Source organism: Podarcis liolepis (assembly GCF_965112155.1).
Source record: "Podarcis liolepis genome assembly, chromosome: 1".
Taxonomy (NCBI): domain Eukaryota; kingdom Metazoa; phylum Chordata; class Lepidosauria; order Squamata; family Lacertidae; genus Podarcis; species Podarcis liolepis.
The window spans coordinates 124285601-124306329 of NC_139554.1; the positions used below are offsets into that span (position 1 = coordinate 124285601).

The window sequence follows — 20729 nt, forward strand, 5'->3', positions numbered from 1 at the left end:
CTCCAATTCTCTCAAAAATGGTGCTAAACTGTTGCAAATTCTCCCCTGAAAGGTTTGGCGGTGGAAACAGAAGGCTTTTTGTCATAGGAAAGGAAATCAGCCCTCGACAACTTTACCTGTGAAAAAAAAAATTTCTAACCCCCGGGGTCACAACTTCAGCAAAAATCTGAAATTCTCCAATTCTCTCAAAAATGGTGCTAAACTGTTGCAAATTCTCCCCTGAAAGGTTTGGCGGTGGAAACAGAAGGCTTTTTGTCATAGGAAAGGAAATCAGCCCTCGACAACTTTACCTGTGAAAAAAAAATTTCTAAGTCCCGGGGTCACAATTTCAGCAAAAATCTGAAATTCTGCAATTCTCTCAAAAATGGTGCCAAACTGTTGCAAATTCTCCCCTGAAAGGTTTGGCGGTGGAAACAGAAGTCTTTTTGTCATAGGAAATCAAATCAGCCCTCGAAGACAAAACCTGTGAAAAAAAAAGTTCTAAGCCCCGGGGTCACAACTTCAGCAAAAATCTGAAATTCTCCAATTCTCTCAAAAATGGTGCTAAACTGTTGCAAATTCTCCCCTGAAAGGTTTGGCGGTGGAAACAGAAGGCTTTTTGTCATAGGAAAGGAAATCAGCCCTCGACAACTTTACCTGTGAAAAAAAATATTTCTAAGCCCCGGGGTCACAATTTCAGCAAAAATCTGAAATTGTCCAATTCTCTCAAAAATGGTGCTAAACTGTTGCAAATTCTCCCCTGAAAGGTTTGGCGGTGGAAACAGAAGGCTTTTTGTCATAGGAAAGGAAATCAGCCCTCAACAACTTTACTTGTGAAAAAAAAATTTCTAAGCCCCGGGGTCACAATTTCAGCAAAAATCTGAAATTCTCCAGTTCACTCAAAAATGGTGCCAAACTGTTGCAAATTCTCCCCTGAAAGGTTTGGCGGTGGAAACAGAAGTCTTTTTGTCATAAGAAATGAAATCAGCCCTCGAATACAAAACCTGTGGGGGAAAAAAATTCTAAGCCCCGGGGTCACAATTTCAGCAAAAATCTGAAATTCTCCAATTCTCTCAAAAATGGTGCCAAACTGTTGCAAATTCTCCCCTTAAAGGTTTGGCGGTGGAAACAGAAGGCTCTTTGTCATAGGAAAGGAAATCAGCCCTCGACAACTTTACCTGTGAAAAAAAAAAAATTTCTAAGCCCCGGGGTCACAATTTCAGCAAAAATCTGAAATTGTCCAATTCTCTCAAAAATGGTGCTAAACTTTTGCAAATTCTCCCCTGAAAGGTTTGGCGGTGGAAACAGAAGGCTTTTTGTCATAGGAAAGGAAATCAGCCCTCGACAACTTTACTTGTGGAAAAAAAAATTTCTAAGCCCCGGGGTCACAATTTCAGCAAAAATCTGAAATTGTCCAATTCTCTCAAAAATGGTGCCAAACTGTTGCAAATTCTCTCCTGAAAGGTTTGGCGGTCGAAACAGAAATCAGCCCTCGACAACTTTACCTGTGAAAAAAAAAAATTCTAAGCTCCGGGGTCACAATTTCAGGAAAAATCTGAAATTCTCCAATTCACTCAAAAATTCTCCAGTTCACTGAAAGGTTTGGCGGTGGAAACAGAAGGCTTTTTGTCATAGGAAATGAAATCAGCCCTCGAAGACAAAACCTGTGGGGAAAAAAAATTCTAAACCCCGGGGTCACAACTTCAGCAAAAATCTGAAATTCTCCAGTTCACTCAAAAATGATGCCAATGGTGCTAAACTGTTGCAAATTCTCCCCTGAAAGGTTTGGCGGTGGAAACAGAAGGCTTTTTGTCATAGGAAAGGAAATCAGCCCTCGACAACTTTACCTGTGAAAAAAAAAATTCTAAGCCCCGGGGTCACAATTTCAGCAAAAATCTGAAATTCTCCAGTTCACTCAAAAATGGTGCTAAACTGTTGCAAATTCTCCCCTGAAAGGTTTGGCGGTGGAAAAAGAAGGCTTTTTGTCATAGGAAATGAAATCAGCCCTCGACAACTTTACCTGTGAAAAAAATAAATTCTAAGCCCCGGGGTCACAATTTCAGCAAAAATCTGAAATTCTCCAGTTCACTCAAAAATGGTGCCTAACTCTTGCAAATTCTCCCCTGAAAGGTTTGGCGGTGGAAACAGAAGTCTTTTTGTCATAGGAAATGAAATCAGCCTTCGAAGACAAAACCTGTGGGAAAAAAAAAATCTAAGCCCCGGGGTCACAACTTCAGCAAAAATCTGAAATTCTCCAATTCTCTCAAAAATGGTGCTAAACTGTTGCAAATTCTCCCCTGAAAGGTTTGGCGGTGGAAACAGAAGGCTTTTTGTCATAGGAAAGGAAATCAGCCCTCGACAACTTTACCTGTGAAAAAAAAAATTTCTAAGCCCCGGGGTCACAATTTCAGCAAAAATCTGAAATTCTCCAATTCTCTCAAAAATGGTGCCAAACTGTTGCAAATTCTCCCCTGAAAGGTTTGGCGGTGGAAACAGAAGGCTTTTTGTCATAGGAAAGGAAATCAGCCTTCGACAACTTTACCTGTGAAAAAAAAAATTCTAAGTCCCGGGGTCACAATTTCAGCAAAAATCTGAAATTCTCCAGTTCACTCAAAAATGGTGCTAAACTGTTGCAAATTCTCCCCTGAAAGGTTTGGCGGTGGAAACAGAAGGCTTTTTGTCATAGGAAAGGAAATCAGCCCTCGACAACTTTACCTGTGAAAAAAAAATTTCTAAGCCCCGGGGTCACAATTTCAGCAAAAATCTGAAATTCTCCAGTTCACTCAAAAATGGTGCCAAACTGTTGCAAATTCTCCCCTGAAAGGTTTGGCGGTGGAAAAAGAAGGCTTTCTGTCATAGGAAATGAAATCAGCCCTCGACAACTTTACCTGTGAAAAAAAAAAATTCTAAGCTCCGGGGTCACAACTTCAGCAAAAATCTGAAATTCTCCAATTCTCTCAAAAATGGTGCCAAACAGTTGCAAATTCTCCCCTGAAAGGTTTGGCGGTGGAAACAGAAGGCTTTTTATCATAGGCCAAGAAATCAGCCCTCGACAACTTTACCTGTGAAAAAAAAAATTCTAACCCCCGGGGTCACAATTTCAGCAAAAATCTGAAATTCTCCAGTTCACTCAAAAATGGTGCCAAACTGTTGCAATTTCTCCCCTGAAAGGTTTGGCGGAGGAAACAGAAGGCCTTTTATCATAGGAAATGAAATCAGCCCTCGAAGACAAAACCTGTGAAAAAAAAAATTTTCTAAGCCCCGGGGTCACAATTTCAGGAAAAATCTGAAATTCTCCAATTCACTCAAAAATGGTGCCAAACTCTTGCAAATTCTCCCCTGAAAGGTTTGGCGGTGGAAACAGAAGGCTTTTTATCATAGGCCAAGAAATCAGCCCTCGACAACTTTACCTGTGGAAAAAAAAAATTCTAACCCCCGGGGTCACAATTTCAGCAAAAATCTGAAATTCTCCAGTTCACTCAAAAATGGTGCCAAACTGTTGCAATTTCTCCCCTGAAAGGTTTGGCGGAGGAAACAGAAGGCCTTTTATCATAGGAAATGAAATCAGCCCTCGAAGACAAAACCTGTGAAAAAAAAAATTTTCTAAGCCCCGGGGTCACAATTTCAGGAAAAATCTGAAATTCTCCAATTCACTCAAAAATGGTGCCAAACTCTTGCAAATTCTCCCCTGAAAGGTTTGGCGGTGGAAACAGAAGGATTTTTATCATAGGCCAAGAAATCAGCCCTCGACAACTTTACCTGTGAAAAAACAAATTTCTAAGCTCCGGGGTCACAATTTCAGGAAAAATCTGAAATTCTCCAATTCACTCAAAAATGGTGCCAAACTGTTGCAAATTCTCCCCTGAAAGGTATGACGGTGGAAACAGAAAGCTTTTTATCATAGGCCAAGAAATCAGCCCTCAACAACTTTACCTGTGAAAAAAAAAAATTGTAAGCCCCGGGGTCACAATTTCAGCAAAAATCTGAAATTCTCCAATTCACTCAAAAATGGTGCCAAACTGTTGCAAATTCTCCCCTGAAAGGTTTGGCGGTGGAAACAGAAGGCTTTTTGTTATAGGAAAAGAAATCAGCCCTCGAAGACAAAACCTGTGGGAAAAAAAAATTCTAAGCCCCGGGGTCACAATTTCAGCAAAAATCTGAAATTCTCCAATTCACTCAAAAATGGTGCCAAACAGTTGCAAATTCTCCCCTGAAAGGTTTGGCGGTGGAAACAGAAGGCTTTTTATCATAGGAAATGACATCAGCCCTCGAAGACAGAACCTGTAGGGAAAAAAATTTTAAGCCCCGGAGTCACAATTTCAGCAAAAATCTGAAATTCTCCAGTTCACTCAAAAATGGTGCCAAACTGTTGCAAATTCTCCCCTGAAAGGCTTGGCGGTGGAAACAGAAAGCTTTTTATCATAGGCCAAGAAATCAGCCCTCGACAACTTTACCTGTGGAAAAAAAAATTTCTAAGCCCCGGGGTCACAATTTCAGGAAAAATCTGAAATTCTCCTATTCACTCAAAAATGGTCCCAAACTGTTGCAAATTCTCCCCTGAAAGGTTTGGCGGTGGAAACAGAAGGCTTTTTATCATAGCCCAAGAAATCAGCCCTCGACAACTTTACCTGTGAAAAAAAAAAATTCTAAGCCCCGGGGTCACAATTTCAGCAAAAATCTGAAATTCTCCAGTTCACTCAAAAATGGTGCCAAACTGTTGCAAATTCTCCCCTGAAAGGTTTGGCCGTGGAAACAGAAGGCTTTTTATCATAGGCTAAGAAATCAGCCCTCGACAACTTTACCTGTGGAAAAAAAAATTTCTAAGCCCCGGGGTCACAATTTCAGCAAAAATCTGAAATTCTCCAGTTCACTCAAAAATGGTGCCAAACTGTTGCAAATTCTCCCCTGAAAGGTTTAGCGGTGGAAACAGAGGGCCTTTTATCATAGGAAATGAAATCAGCCATCGACAACTTTACCTGTGAAAAATTTTTTTTCTAAGCTCCGGGGTCACAATTTCAGGAAAAATCTGAAATTCTCCAATTCACTCAAAAATGGTGCCAAACTGTTGCAAATTCTCCCCTGAAAGGTTTGGCGGAGGAAACAGAAGGCCTTTTATCATAGGAAATGAAATCAGCCCTCGAAGACAAAACCTGTGAAAAAAAAATTTTCTAAGCCCCGGGGTCACAATTTCAGCAAAAATCTGAAATTCTCCAATTCACTCAAAAATGGTGCCAAACAGTTGCAAATTCTCCCCTGAAAGGTTTGGCGGTGGAAACAGAAGGCTTTCTATCATAGGTAATGAAATCAGCCCTCGAAGACAAAACCTGTGGTGAAAAAAATTTCTAAGCCACGAGGTCACAATTTCAGCAAAAAATCTCCAATTCACTCAAAAATAGTGCCAAACTGATCCCCCGAAATGTTAAGTGGTGGAAACAGAAGGTTTTTTATCATAGGAAATGAAATCAGCACTCAAAGACAAAACCTGTGAGGAAAAAAATTCTTAGCACAATTTCTAAGGGTCACAATTTCAGCAAAAATCTGAAATTCTTCAATTCACTCAAAAATGGTGCCAAACTGTTGCAAATTCTCCCCTGAAAGGTTTGGCAATGGAAACAGAAGCCTTTTTATCATAGGAAATGAAATCAGCCCTCGAAGACAAAACCTGTGGAAAAATTTTTTTCTAAAGCTCGGGGTCACAATTTCAGCAAAAGTCTGAAATTCTCCAATTCACTCAAAAATGGTGCCAAACTGTTGCAAATTCTCCCCTGAAAGGTTTGGCGGTGGAAACAGAAGCCTTTTTATCATAGGCCAAGAAATCAGCCCTTGACAACTTAACCTGTGGGAAAAAAAATTATTAGCACAATTTCTAAGGGTCATATTTTCAGCAAAAATCTGAAATTCTTCAATTCACTCAAAAATAGTGTCAAACTGATGCAAATTCTCCCCCGAAAGGTTAAGCAGTGGAAACAGAAGCCTTTTTATCATAGGAAATGAAATCAGCCCTTGAAGACATAACATGTGGGGGGGGGGGAATTCTAAGCCCCGGGGTCACAATTTCAGCAAAAATAAGAAATTATCCAATTCACTTAAAAATCGTGACAAACTGTTGCAAATTCTCTCTTGAATGGTTTGGTGGTGGAAACAGACGGCTTTTTTTTTCTTAAAGATTTTTATTAAAGTTTTCAAAGTATTACGAAAAGAAAAAGAAAAAATACAAAATAAAAACAGTTAAAAACAATTCAATCTTTTCATGTCTTATCTTTCATTCGCTTGTTCCCCAGACCTCCTCACACCTCCCTTTTTTGTATCCAGTTCAATTGGTTGGTTCAGCAAATCCTTTCCCTCTTTATTTTTATCCTAATCTTTAATCTTAATATATTATTACTTTAAATTATCCCCTATTAACAGTCCATTTTTACACATCTTTATAACATTACTGCTGAAAACCACTTAGCTTCAATCCAACATCGTTCTAACATTCATTAATTTTACAATATTTCTGTAAATAATCTTTAAATTTCTTCCAATCTTCTTCCACCGACTCTTCTCCCTGGTCTCGGATTCTGCCGGTCATTTCCGCCAATTCCATATAGTCCATCACCTTCATCTGCCATTCTTCCAGGGTGGGTAGATCTTGTGTCTTCCAATACTTTGCGATAAGTATTCTTGCTGCTGTTGTGGCATACATAAAGAAATTTCTATCCTTCTTTGGCACCAATTGGCCGACCATGCCCAGGAGAAAGACCTCTGGTTTCTTCAGGAAGGTATACTTAAATACCTTTTTCATTTCATTATATATCATCTCCCAGAAAGCCTTAATCCTTGGTCATGTCCACCAAAGGTGAAAGAATGTACCTTCAGTTTCTTTACATTTCCAACATTTATTATCGGGCAAATGATAGATTTTTGCAAGCTCAAAAATCTCCAATTCACTCAAAAATAGTGCCAAACTGTTGAAAATTCTCCCCTGAAAGGTTTGGCGATGGAAACAGACGGCTTTTTATCATAGGACATGAAATCAGCCCTGAAAGACACATAGGCGCCGACTCCATGGGGCTTGAGGGGGCCCGAGCCCCCTCAAAAAATCGTTTGGGGGGGTTCAGCCCCCCCAATAATCTCGGGCGGCGGTGGGCACGTCCGCGGCTTTTATAGGGCGCCCGGCGCGCACCAGCTCGATAACGGGCACCGGCGCGGCGGGGGGCGCCGGGCCGGGGGAGGGGGGCGGCCGGCCTGTCTCCTTGGCAACCCCATTGAGCAGCGCCGGCTCCCCCAGGAGGGCCATCCCCCCGCGCCGCGGATCGCCAACACCGCCGACGCTGTGGCTGCCCGAGCCCGACCCGGAGCCCGAGCCTGAGCCTGAGCCCGAGCCAAAGCCCGAGCCCAAGCCCAAGCCCAAGCCCAAGCCCAAGCCCAAGCCCAAGCCCAAGCCCGCCAGTCAGTCAGTCAGGAAGGAAGGAAGGAAGGAGAAATGGGGAGGGGGACGAGGGAGGAAAATTGCGCGCAGGGTGAAGAAAGGAGAAGGGCGAACCAGACGAGCTTCCAACCCAAAAAAGGGCTGGAAGACTGGGAGGATGCAGGATCGGGAAAGAAAGCGACGCCTTCCCCGCCCGCGACGTCGCCCGCTTGTCATTGGCAGCGCAGCGGGCGCCCAGAGGGGCTGGGCACCGGCACAGGGCCGCTCCGCAGCCACGGAGGACAGCTGCACGGCTAGCAAAGTGCGCCGCGTAGAGCGCGGCCCTTGTGTGGCCCGGTGGCCAGGCAAGCTCGGGCGGGGACCCCCATGCAAATCTAAGACGGGAGAAGAGGGCAGAGCAAAGGGGGTCCCTTCCCCAACCTCCGGCTCTGAGACTTCCCTGCGCCCCAGAAAAGCGAAAGGATTTTCTCTCCTTTTTTTATAAATATTTTATTAAGTTTTCAAATACAAAGTTAGAAACATACACTGAATAAAAAAGTAAAAGAACAAGAAAAAGAAAAAAAGAAAAAGAAGAAAAGAAAACCAACCATTCAACACATTTTTTATATAACTAACTGGACTTCCTCGCATCTCCCTTACCCTGCATTCTTTATAATAAAGATATCAGCAAATTATTACCTTGTTTCGTACCTTATTTTGTACTTTTCAAATACTATACCTCTAAATTTAACATACTTTTCATCAGTTACTTATATCTTAAATTAAACATAGTATTACCTTAGATTTTGACCTTTTCTTACTTAGAATATAATTTCCTGTTTCCCAAATCTAATTGCTGAAGCTATAGTTTCCGAATTGTGTAAATTTTTAACATTCATACAACTTATATTGTTTTTGTAAATAGTCCTTAAATTTTTTCCAGTCCTCTTTCGTTGTTTCTTCTCCCAAATCTCGGATTCTGCCAGTCATTTCAGCCAGTTCCATGTAGTCCATCAATTGCGTCTGCCACTCTTCCAGTGTGGGCAAATCTTGTGTCTTCCAATATTTTGCAATAAGTATTCTTGCTGCTGTAGTTGCATACATAAAGAAAGTTCTATCCTTCTTTAACACTTTCTGGCCAACAATGCCCAAGAGGAAGGCCTCTGGTTTCTTGGGAAAGGTATACTTAAATACCTTTTTTAACTCATTATAGATCATTTCCCAGAAGGCCTTCACTTTTGGACAAGTCCACCAGAGGTGAAAGAATGTCCCTTCAGCCTCCTTACATTTCCAACATTTATTATGAGACAGGTGATATATTTTTGCAAGCTTGACTGGGGTCATGTACCACCTATAAATCATTTTCATAATATTTTCCTTCAAGGCATTACATGCCGTGAATTTCATTCCGGTGGTCCATAACCTTTCCCAGTCCTCAAACATGATGTTATACCCAATATCCTGAGCCCATTTTATCATGGCTGATTTGACTGTCTCATCCTGAGTGATTTTCTCTTCAACCTGCCCTCCATCCTCTTGCGGAAAACTCTTTGCCTGCCCTGCCCGTATCTCGTTTTTGCTTTTTAATTCCACACACGCACCCTTCGGACTTCGTGGCAATCGGGCGCGCGGGTGCGTTTCCTAAGAGAGTGAGGACTCCCGCCTCCTCCCCACCTGCTCCCTCGCCAGCCAGCCAGCTGCGCGCCCTAGCTGGAGAGCCCCGGCCGTCCCCGTCGCGCAATCGGCTGGATCTCCCTTCAGCAGGCCGTGCTCACAACTCGGCCCAGGGACCCCCCAGCAGCGGATCTCCGGCCCAGCTGAAGAATCCGGCAACAAGCCCCCTCCTCCCCAATCGCTCCGCCGAAATACGCTCCAAACCCCCCCAGATAGGCCACCGGCCGCCAAGTCTTGTGGCGCCCTGAGCGAGGGTCTCTCCCCAACACCGCCACCTCGAACTGCGTTCTCCCGGCTACCCGAGCAAACCAGCGGCAGGACCCCGGTATGGGCCCCCCCAATATTTTTTATAAGTCGGTGCCCCTGGAAAGACATAACCCGTGGGGGGGGGGAATCTAAGCCCCTTCGTCACAATTTCAGCAAAAATCTGAAATTATCCAATTCACTTAAAAATCATGCCAAACTGTTGCAAATTCTCCCTTGAATGGTTTGGTGGTGGAAATAGAAGGCTTTTTATCATAGGACCTGAAATCAGCCCTCGAAGACATAACCTGTGAAAAAAAAAAATTCTAAGCCCCGGGGTCACAATTTCAGCAAAAATCCGAAATTTTCCAATTCACTCAAAAATGGTGCCAAACTGTTGCAAATTCTCCGCTGAAATGTTTGGCGGTGGAAACAGAATGCTTTTTATCATAGGACATGAAATCAGATCTCAATGACATAACCTGTGAAAAAAAAAATTTCTAAGCCCCGGGGTCACAATTTCAGCAAAAATCTGACATTCTGCAATTTACTCAAAAATGGTGCCAAACTCTTGCAAATGCTCCCCTGAGAGATTTTTCATTGGAAACAGAAGCGTTTTTATCATTGGAAAAAGAATAAGCCCTCGACGACTGAACTTGCGGAAAAACCTTTTTTTGAAAAAATCCCTAAGCCGCGCGGTCAAAATTTAAGCAAAAATCTGTCGTTCTGCAATTTACTCAGAAATCGTGACAAACTCTTATAAATGCTCCCCTGAGAGGTTTTTCGGTGGAATCAGAAGCGTTTTTATCATCGGAAAAAGAATCAGCCCTTGACGACTGAACTTGCAAAAAACCTTTCTTTGAAAAAATCCCTAAGCTGCGCGGTCACAATTTAAGCAAAAATCTGACGTTCTGCAATTTACTCAAAAATGGTGCCAAACTCTTGCAAATGCTCCCCTGAGAGGTTTTTCGGTGGAAACAGAACGGTTTTTATCATTGGAAAAAGAATTAGACCTCGACGACTGACCTTGCGGGAAAAATTAAAGATAAATAAATCCCTAAGCTTTTAAATCCAGGCTTCAGCAAAAGCAACGCGTAGCCTCCAGAGCACGGAGGGAGCGCTCCCTCTGCGCTTCGGAGGCTTCACATTGCTATCACTGTACCCAAGGAGCCTGCATTCGCTCCATAGGACGCAAACACATTTCCCCTTAATTTTTGGAGGCTAAAAAGTGCGTCCTATAGAGAGAAAAATACAGTACATCATTTGAGCTGGCTGGGCCAAGGTGGCATTTCGGGCAGGGGACTTGGGCTATGGTTTTCTTGCAGCCTGGACCCACAAGACTGAAGTCAAGAGCATCCCTGAGAAGACTGCCATACCTCACCTGGCTTGACCTGCCATATTTGTTTCTTCCCCTTCTAGAATAGGAAGGCAGTTCATAGTTGAAGCCAAGAGGTCTGGTAAGAGCCACTATTCTGTCACACATCTTTTTCCACCTCCCCACTTTCAGGCTAGGAGAAAAGCAAAGCAGCTCACATCACTCAGCCAAACCCAGTGGCACTACCTAGGCCCTCACAATGGGCAGACCCCATTTTTTAAATAACGAGGATGCAGGAAATTTGTTCTCACTCAGAATTTGGAGACCACTACACCAGCTTTTTGACTCATCAGCAGCTACAAAATGAAATCCAGTTGCAACTAGGGTCCACAGATGCCAGGAGAGCAGTGAAGGGTGCAGAAATTTGTGGTACCCCAAAAGTCTTCTCCTCTTTGTCTGCCATTTTTTAACCTCACCATTCTTCCTGGCAGTTTGGCTGCTTCTGTTGACTTTCCCTGCATAGGCAGAGGGGTGGCAACTCTCAAGTCGCTTCTAAGTAACCTCTTTTATTATTTGTACAACGCTTGTGGGGAAGTTGGATGATATCATATATTTATTGAGCATCATTCTGATTTATTTGTCCAGAGGTTACACACCATTGCATACAGGAAAAGACAAAACTGTTAATGGTAGGGGTGTTGTAAGCAAAAAACGGCTTATCTTCTGAGTTTATGTCAATAAAACTCAGAGACAAGAGGAGTTAGGAGTCCATTGTTTATTGCAAAGCAATAGGTTACAGTCGAATCTTTTTGCAAAACTGCAACCACGCCCAAGGGTCGGGCAGTGATATTTATAACATTTCAAACAAAGCATTTCCATTTTCACCAGTCAATTCACTACCTCATTTCATGTTTAGTACGCATGCGCAAAAAGCGTTAGCAATTTCTGCCGATTCAATTTGGATTCTCACCGCTTTGTTAAAGTTCTGACTTCTGATACATTTTGTTAGTACAGTATGCATGTTGGGAACCTGTGTTACGTGTAGCCATTTGCACCATGTATCAACTTACGTTCTAACTTATGAGCTGTATCTTTGTAATTCACATATTAGCTGTACTTCTACCCCCGGGGGTGGGGTAACTTTCAAAATCATCAGTTTCATAAAACAACAGGTTACCATAACTTCTCTATTAGAAGCATGCTCAAGGATTTATACTGGTTCACATTTAATAATAATAATAGTAATAATAGTAATAATAGTAATAATAGTAATAATAGTAATAATAGTAATAGTAATAGTAATAGTAATAATAATAATAATAATAATAAATTTATTTATACCCTGCCCATCTGGCTGAGTTTCCCCAGCCACTCTGGGCGGCTCCCAATCGAGTGTTAAAAACAATACAGTATTAAATATTAAAAACTTCCTTAAACAGGGCTGCCTTCAGATGTCTTCTAAAGATAGGATAGCTGCTTATTTCCTTCACATCTGAAGGGAGGGCAGGCGCCACTACCGAGAAGGCCCTCTGCCTGGTTCCCTGTAACCTCACTTCTCGCAATGAGGGAACCGCCAGAAGGTCCTCAGCGCTGGATCTCAGTGTCCAGGCTGAACGATGGGGGTGGAGACGCTTCTTCAGTTATACAGGTCAGCACCAACACTTTGAAGTGTGCTTGGAAATGTATTGGGAGCCAAAGCAGATCTTTCAAGACCGGTGTTATGTGGTCCCGGCAGCCACTCCCAGTCACCAGTCTAGCCGCCAATTTCTGGATTAATTGCAGTTTCTGAGTCACCTTCAAAGGTAGCCCCACGTAGAGCGCATTGAGGTAGTCCAAGTGGGAGATAACTAGAGCATGCACCACTCTGGCAAGACAGTCTGCGGGCAGGTAGGGTCTCAGCCTGCGTACCAGGTGGAGCTGGAAGACAGACAGCCTGGACACAGAATTAACCTGCGCCTCCATGGACAGCTGTGAGTCCAAAATGACTCCCAGGCTGTGCACCTGGTCCTTCAGGGGCACAGTTACCCCATTCAGGACCAGGGAATCGCCCACACCGGCCCGGCCCCTGTCCCCCCAAAACAGTACTTCTGTCTTGTCAGGATTCAACCTCAATCTGTTAGCCACCATCCATCCTCCAACCGCCTCCAGACACTCACACAGGACCTTCACGCGGCAGCTAGACTGGTGACTGGGAGCGGCCGCCAAGACCATATAACACTCTTTCTCTTTCCATGGGAGAAATGTTGGCCGGTATGTATATAATTTCCCCTCTGATAGGACGTCTGGAGAGGCAGGGAAAGGCAGATGCTTTGGAATGGGTGTAGTAATAATAATAATAATAATAATAATAATAATAATAATAATAATAAATGGGATGTCTCAATTTCCATGGGAGAAATGTTGGCGGGTATGTATATAATTTCCCCTCTGATAGGACGTCTGGAGAGGCAGGGAAAGGCAGATGCTTTGGAATGGGTGTAATAATGATAATAATGATGATGATGATGATGATGATAATAATAATAATAATAATAATAATAATAATAATAATAATAATAATAAAAAATGGGATGTCTCTATTTCCATGAGAGAAAGGTTGGCAGGTATGTATATAATTTTCCCTCTGATAGAACACCTGGAGAGGCAGGGAAAGGCGGGTGCTTTGGGATGGGTGGGATAATAATACAGTAATGATGATGATGACGATGATGGAATAGGACGTCCCTCTTTCCATGGGAGAAATGTTAGGGGATGTTTATAAAAATTTCCCTCTGCCTGGCGAGGTAGGGAAAGGCGGGCGCTTTGGAATGGATAGGATGAGGATGATGATGATGGAATAGGACGTCCTTCTTTTCCATGGGATAAAATTTGAAGGGTATGTATATATCTGTTTCCTCTGACACGACGCCTGGAGAGGCAGGCAAAGGCGAACGCTGCTTCGGCGAGGCGAAAAAAGCAGAGCCACATCCCCTCGGGGGGCCGTTTGGGGCCGCGGCGGGCGGAGCTCCGTCTTGTCTTCCCCTTCTCCGCCCGGAAACGGCTCCCTCCTCCTCCTCCGCCATCCCGCCTCTTCCCTCGGCGTCTCCGGCCCAGCGCCTAGGCGACCGGGCGCGGCCCTCAGGGCCTGTTGCTGTGCAGACGCCGCCCGCCCGGCGCGCCATGGAGGCCTCCTCCCGCCCGGTGAGGGAGACGGACGGGCCTGCGAAGCCCGCCCTGAGGGCCTCTCGCCCGCCTCTCGCTTTGCCTCAGCCTTTTCGCGCTTCTCGCTTAAGCCCCGAATCCGGAGCGAATGGCGGGGAAGCTGCTCCCTTCCCTCTCCCTGGAAAAGCGGGCGAGGAGGAGGGAGAAATCCCGCTTCTCTCTGCAGGAGGATGAAGGGCTGGCTTGCTCTATCTGAAGCCTAGCCTTTTCCTCAGGAGGACACAATCTAAATCACTTTACAATCCGAAACCGGTTCCTTGAGGACTAGTCTCTTGACAGCGCTCCGTTGTAGCGGTTTTGGGATCGATCCGTTCTTACTTGTGGTGTTTTGCATTGTTTCCCCGGGGACAGTTGCTCCGGTTGTGTCGTCCAAGCCCACCCCACCCACCCACCCAATGGAAGTTATTTCATGAATAATAGTTATTTTTATTTTGGGAATGGGGAACTTGCAGACTGAGACTGGGCTCGTGTCATCTTGCTGTGTGAACGTCTGAATGTGATATAAAAGTTCCTTGGAGGGTGTGCTGTCGCTGCGAGGCAGCAGATGTCTCTGCGTGCCAATATGTTAATACAATACACCCATGCGTGTATTTGATGCTGCGGTTCATAGAATCAGAATTGTAGAAATGCAAAGGGACCTTGGCGGTCATCTAGACCAACCCCCTGCAATGCATGCATGTGTGCATACCTCTGGATACGAACGCTTCTGGTTGCGCCCGCGTCAGGTTATGAGCTGTGCTAATCTGGAAGTACAGTCATACCTCAGGATAAATACGCTTCAGGATAAGTATTTTTGGTTTGCGCTCTGCGGTGACCCGGAAGTAGCAGAGCATGTTGCTTCCGGGTTTCGCCGCTCGCGCATGCGCAGACGGTCAAAATGACATCACACACGTGCGGAAGCAGCGAATCGTGACCCGCACATGGGCAGTTGCGGCTTACGCTCTATGTGAACGGGGCTGCGGAACAGATCCTGTTCGCATCCAGAGATACCACTGTACACCCATGCGTGCAAGTCCTCATTTGATGCTGCGGTTCATAGAATCAGAATTGTAGAGTTGGAAAGGGACCTTGACGGTCATTTAGACCAACCCCCTGCAACGCATACGTGTGTGCATACAGTGATACCTCTGGATACGAACGCTTCTGGTTGCGCCTGCGTCGGGTTACGAGCTGCGCTAACCTGGAAGTAGTTCCTCTTGGTTGCAAACTTTGCCCTGGGATGCGAGCGGGAATTGCGTGCCAGAGGCGCACGTGCAGTGAGAGTCACGCTTTCGCTAATGGCGCCTCATGTTAAAAACAGTTTCAGGGTAAGAACGAACCTCCGGAACGAATTAAGTTCGTAACCACAGGTACCACTGTATATGATATGCATGTACAGTCATACCTCAGGTTGAAGTAGCTTCGGGATAAGTATTTTTGGGTTGTGTGCTGTGGTGACCCAAAAGTAACGGATTGTGTTACTTCCGGGTTTCGCTGCATGTGCAGATGGTCAAAATGATGTCATGCGCAAAAGCGGCAAATTGCGACATGTGCGGATGCGGATTGCGTTCGCTTCTGGATGCGAATGGGGCTCCGAAACAGATCCCATTTGCATCCAGAGGTACCACTGTATATCGTAAGGTTACCAGATGTTTTTCAGTGAATCCAGGGACACTTTTCAACTCAGTGGGGACTGATTTGTAAATCCGGGGACTGTTCCTGGGAAATGGGGATGTCTGGTAACCTTAGTACAGTGGTACCTCGGGTTACATACGCTTCAGGTCACATACGCTTCAGGTTACAGACTCTGCTAACCCAGAAATAGTGCTTCAGGTTAAGAACTTTGCTTCAGAATGAGAACAGAAATCGTGCTCCGATGGCGCGGTGGTAGCAGGAGGCACCATTAGCTAAAGTGGTACTTCAGGTTAAGAACAGTTTCAGGTTAAGAACGGACCTCCGGAATGAATTAAGTACTTAACCCGAGTTACCACTGTATATCGTATCCCTAATCTGCTGTTTAAACCAGATTCTTGGAAGACTCACTCAGAGAAGCCCCTTGGGATAGCATGCTTCTTGACAAGTGTCTTTAGTGTCGGTTTTGTGGTTTTATTTTTTGAGGGACAATTCTCCCCTTCCGTTTTTCTCCTCAGACTTCGTGGTCATAAGTGGGCCAATGATGCTACTCTAGAACAGCTTTGTTTTATTTATTCCTTTGGACACCGCTTTGGTCATTTCTGGTTGTGAAGTGGTTTATAAGTCTAACAGACAGGTTGCGTATATATATATATATATATCTTACCTTTTCCTCCAAAGGGGGTTTGAGGTGATCAGCATGTTTTATCCAGTTTTTACCCTCCAAAAAACCCTGTAAAATAGGTTAGGCTGAGAGATCGTGGCTGGCCTAAGGTGACCCAGTGAGCTTCACAGCTGAGTAAGTGATCTGAACTTGTGTCTCCACTCCGAGTCCAGATTCTCGCCAGTGTCCCATACCTTTTGACCTCTTGGAAAATTAAAGAGTAATGCCCGGGTGATACACACTTTTTCTGTTTGCACAGCCACTGTACTTAAAATCATAGTGACAGCCGAGGGAAATTTGTCCGCATTTTCAAAGCACCTCTTCTTCACCCTCATTTATCCTGCAGTTTATCTTACTACATCTTGCAACAACCATATATTATGTTTCCACCCCCCTTTTGTCAGTTGCAGCCCAATCCTATGCATATTTACTCAGAAGGAAATCAATCTATCCAAATAGGTGTACCGAATAATTGAAACCTTAATGCCCACCTCTATCTGTTAAGAGCACTGCACACTGTTATAAATCCATTTAGTAGCCGTGCCAATAGTCTTACTGTAAGCCCCTTTTAGTTTCAGTTGCACTTACACTGCTGGAGTAATTTGAGGATCTAGGTGCTTGTTTATAAATCTGCGCTGGTAAATTCAGTGCAGGTGAGTCATGTTTTTCGGTTTTCAATACGGAAACTAACATGCCGTTAATTCAGGTCAGAATTAAAAAGCCCTTGGAGCAAAAAAAAAAGAGGCCTAAATCCAGTTCTGCCACTTTTACGCCTACAAATTACGCTGAGATTAGCGTTGCAGAACGTTGCTTTAGAGAGATGGGATCAAGTTAAATTTGAAATAATAAGATGCTATTTGGCATCACCAACAAAACAACTTTAATGAAATTAAAGTTGTCATGCCCTCAGTCATGTGGGGCAATGGTTCACTTCCAGCTAATCCTGGATGTTGGATATTTTTAGTACAGTATTAACACAGGTCATTGTTGGTGTAGGAGATTGTTTTGTGTCTGTTGCATGAAATCTCACTTTAAATGACATGGGGAAGAAGCAAGTGGTAAGTTTTATTTTGAGTTGTTATTCTTAGGCTATTTATTGAGATAAAGACCTTATCTGATTTTTTTAAAAAAAACTTGTTTTTCCTTTGCTTCAGTTAATGTAATAACAGATCTGATTCTTAAGCTGTGTCACTGAGATTATCAGGTATACTGTATACCTGATAATATACTAGAATATAATATTCTAGTATATTGATACTTATGTCCTAGATACTCTTACTTGGGGTTAAGACCCACCAGATAGATGTGTTTTGGAGTAAATCTGTTTACGGCTGTGAATTTACTGTAACATTTGCTCCAGTTTGGAAATTGTGTCTTAACTGCTGTCTCATTTATGTATTTAGTTTTGGCTTCTTCTGTATTTTGTATCGAAGATTCTATAAAGTGCCTTGTTGTTTCTTGTGGTAGAAAGACAAGATTGAAATTAATAAACAACAGTAGTAAACTACTAGGCAGTGATTTTAAAAGCGATGATGTATGCTTGCATCTCAGTAAATGTGTGATGGCCTGGCTGTAGCTATCACATATTGCTTCATCGGTTACATTGTGCTGGATATGTGTTAAGAGAGCAGCTGTTTTTAATATAAATATATTTATGTTTTTATTTCAGTGTCCACCGCGGGTTCTCCCCCCAGTGCCAAGGTAAGATTAAATGATTAACTGCTGGGGAAATTGGATCGTAAAAATAAAAACTCTCAAGGAAAGCTAGAAATTCCCGCTAGTCCAAAGGCCCATGAGCTTCTTGCTATCTACCGTAAATGTTACACCCATACCATAGCTGTCAACTTTTCCCTTTTCTTGCGAGGAATCCTATTCGGAATAAGGGAATTCCCTTTAAAAAAGGGAAACGTTGACAGCTATGAGCCATACCTGTTAGGTGGGAGAATTTAAACAGTTTTGGGTTGCCATCTGTTCTGAAGTTAATAGTACTCTTTCTTTTATATTTCCTCCTAACTTCTTTGACAACTTGCTTTGCTGTGAAGTGGAAACCAAGGTGAGTTAATTTATTATTAAACAGCTAGATTATTTGCACAAAACTCTTTATTGTGTAAATGTTCTGTGGTTATAAGTTGGATAGGTTTTGCTTAGATTTTTTTTTAAAAAAAAACTTTTGCCTTCTGACATCTGGTTGGAGGGTGCAGAAATCTGTGCTGGAATAATCACAGATGTTGCTATAGTGTTAATGCTGAGTTCAGTGGGACAGTAATTTAATACTGCTGCAGAAATGATAGTAACTGTTGAGTAATTAAAATGGTTGCAGGTTGTTGTTTTTTTAAAGAAAAGAATCTCCTGGAGTAGAACATGGAAAAACAGATAGGATGTTCTAGCCCAAATGATCTTTAGGATGGTTATAAGGTTTACAGCAGGGACGCGGGTGGTGCTGTGGGTTAAACCACAGAGCCTAGGGCTTGCCAATCAGAAGGTCGGCGGTTCGAATCCCTGCAACGGGGTGAGCTCCCGTTGTTCGGTCCCTACTCCTGCCCACCTAACAGTTCAAAAGCACCTCAAAGTGCATGTAGATAAATAGGTACCGCTCCAGCGGGAAGGTAAATGGCGTTTCCATGCGCTGCTCTGGTTCGCCAGAAGCGGCTTAGTCATGCTGGCCACATGACCCGGAAGCTGTACGCCGGCTCCCTCGGCCAATAAAGCGAGATGAGTGCCGCAACCCCAGAGTCGGCCACGACTGGACCTAACGGTCAGGGGTCCCTTTACCTTTACCTTTAAGGTTTACAGCTAGATAATGCATCTGAACCCCTTTGAATGCCCCAAATGATGTTATGCAAATGCTGGGTATGACTATTATTGTGCCTTGTCTCAGATATCTAACAAATTATTTGGTGTTTTTGTTTTGTTTTGTTTACTCCAGATGAAATTCCTCTTGGTCGCCAAAAAAAGAAAAAGGCCAAGGGGAAAAGCTCTCTAGGTAAGAGGCTGTTTTGATTGAGAACAGTACAGTGGATTTTAGATGAACAGCATATAGACTACTGGCCATTGCAGTGCATACAGTTTCACAGGCAGCATAATTTAAGCATGGCTAGTTAGCTAGGATTATGCTAATCTGAGCTCTGCAAATTTAGTAGGAACTCCCATCTTCATGAATTATCTACCTTGAAGAATCTACTATCTGCTATCCTGGGCTCCTTTGGGTGGAAGGGTGGAGTGTAAATGTAATAGCAAATAAATAAAAACTAATACAGCCAGACACCATTCAATGGATAGAAGCAGCTCCAGGTTTATTAAAACAGTTAAGCAAGTATTATGTGTAAAAGCAACTGAGGGGAGTCATTCCAGAGCAAATCATGGTCTCTGAATGCAGTTACAGATTCAGGTAAAGCATCAAGTCAACTATTTGCACAGTCATTGAATTCTTTCTATACTCATTTTGTGTGTGTGTGTGTGTGTGTGTGTGTGTGTATATATATATATATATATATATGCTTTCGTAGATTTTCACGGGTACAGGAATGCAGGTTTTGGTGTCCTCGGGTGTCTTCCCGTGTAAAAGTTGGGGTGTCTAGGCGACGTTTCGACGAGGTCTCACTCGTCATCTTCAGGCTGGTGCTTTCGGCTTCTTGTTACTGGAACAGAGCAGGATCTCAGTGTTTGAGTTCCTATAAATACTGTTGAGGGGGTGTGGTGTATAGCCTCCAATGTTCTGGGCAGAGAGGAAGTTCCCAGGCTAGTGTGCCTTTTCTTCTTTTGTTCCTTAATTACTTGAGGGATATCTTGAGTGATTTCTTGGGTGATATTCTTCACAATTTTCTTGGGTGATATGCTTCACAATTTATTTACAGTTTCCTTTTTGAGCCTTTTTGTACGTATGGAGTGCACATGATACTATCCGAATTATCTTTAAATTAAACCAGTTACTTCCACAGTGAAAACAAACATGTATCTCCTCACAGACCAGGTTAATTTTACCAATTGCAACCTAGGCTAGCTAAAATAATCTGTCTTGTTCAGAGAGTGTGATGCAGTCTTCAATCTTGGTTAAACAATGGACTTTGGCTCGGTTCACAAGTAATGCTCAACCTGAACAAGCAAGCATGCTGGTGCATATTTAGAAAATTGTTTGTGTTTTGCTCTTCCCACATTCCTGCTGTGCTACCAGGATTTAAACTATGATTTGGCTTATTGTTGTACGTAAACCCAGGATTGTGGTTTGTTTTGTTCTGAATCAAAACAAACCATGAGCTTTTCTATACAGTGGTACCTCGGGTTACAGATGCTTCAGGTTACAGACGCTTCAGGTTACAGACTCCGCTAATCCAGAAATAATACCTCGGGTTAAGAACTTTGCTTCAGGATGAGAACAGAAATCGTGCTCCGGCGGCAGCGGGAGGCCCCATTAGTGGTGCTTCAGGTTAAGAACAGTTTCAGGTTAAGAACGGACCTCCAGAACGAATTAAGTTCTTAACCCGAGGTACCACTGAATATGCATCAGCACACTTGTATGTTCATCCTAAGGCATAGTTTGGCTTGGTGTTACGTGCAAACCAGGCCTTGGTGTTCTTGACAGAAAATTCCAGCATCATGTAACATGCTGAGCAAGCTAGAATCGCCAAACTGTTGCAAATTCTCCCCTGAAA

At 43.4% G+C, this 20729-nt stretch overlaps 1 protein-coding gene across 7 annotated transcripts in view; it reads left to right on the forward strand.

The window, feature by feature from the left end:
• Positions 1 to 13571: 13571 nt before the first annotated feature.
• Positions 13572 to 20729, forward strand: part of TMEM237 (transmembrane protein 237) — a 30441-nt gene continuing 23283 nt past the window's right edge. The window contains exons 1-4 of one of the 7 annotated variants that reach the window (XR_014518116.1): positions 13572 to 13784; positions 17750 to 17781; positions 18123 to 18133; positions 19007 to 19063. Coding sequence is in view for 5 of the 7 variants with exons in the window: in XM_083469831.1 (XP_083325957.1) it covers positions 13764 to 13784; positions 17750 to 17781; positions 18123 to 18133; positions 19007 to 19063 (121 nt within the window). In the remaining 2 variants the exon portion in view is untranslated. Of the gene's footprint in view, positions 13785 to 16799; positions 17139 to 17749; positions 17782 to 18122; positions 18134 to 19006; positions 19064 to 20729 lie in introns of those variants that run through there. The other 6 variants (XR_014518117.1, XM_083469831.1, XM_083469828.1 and 3 more) reach the window with 6 other exon arrangements.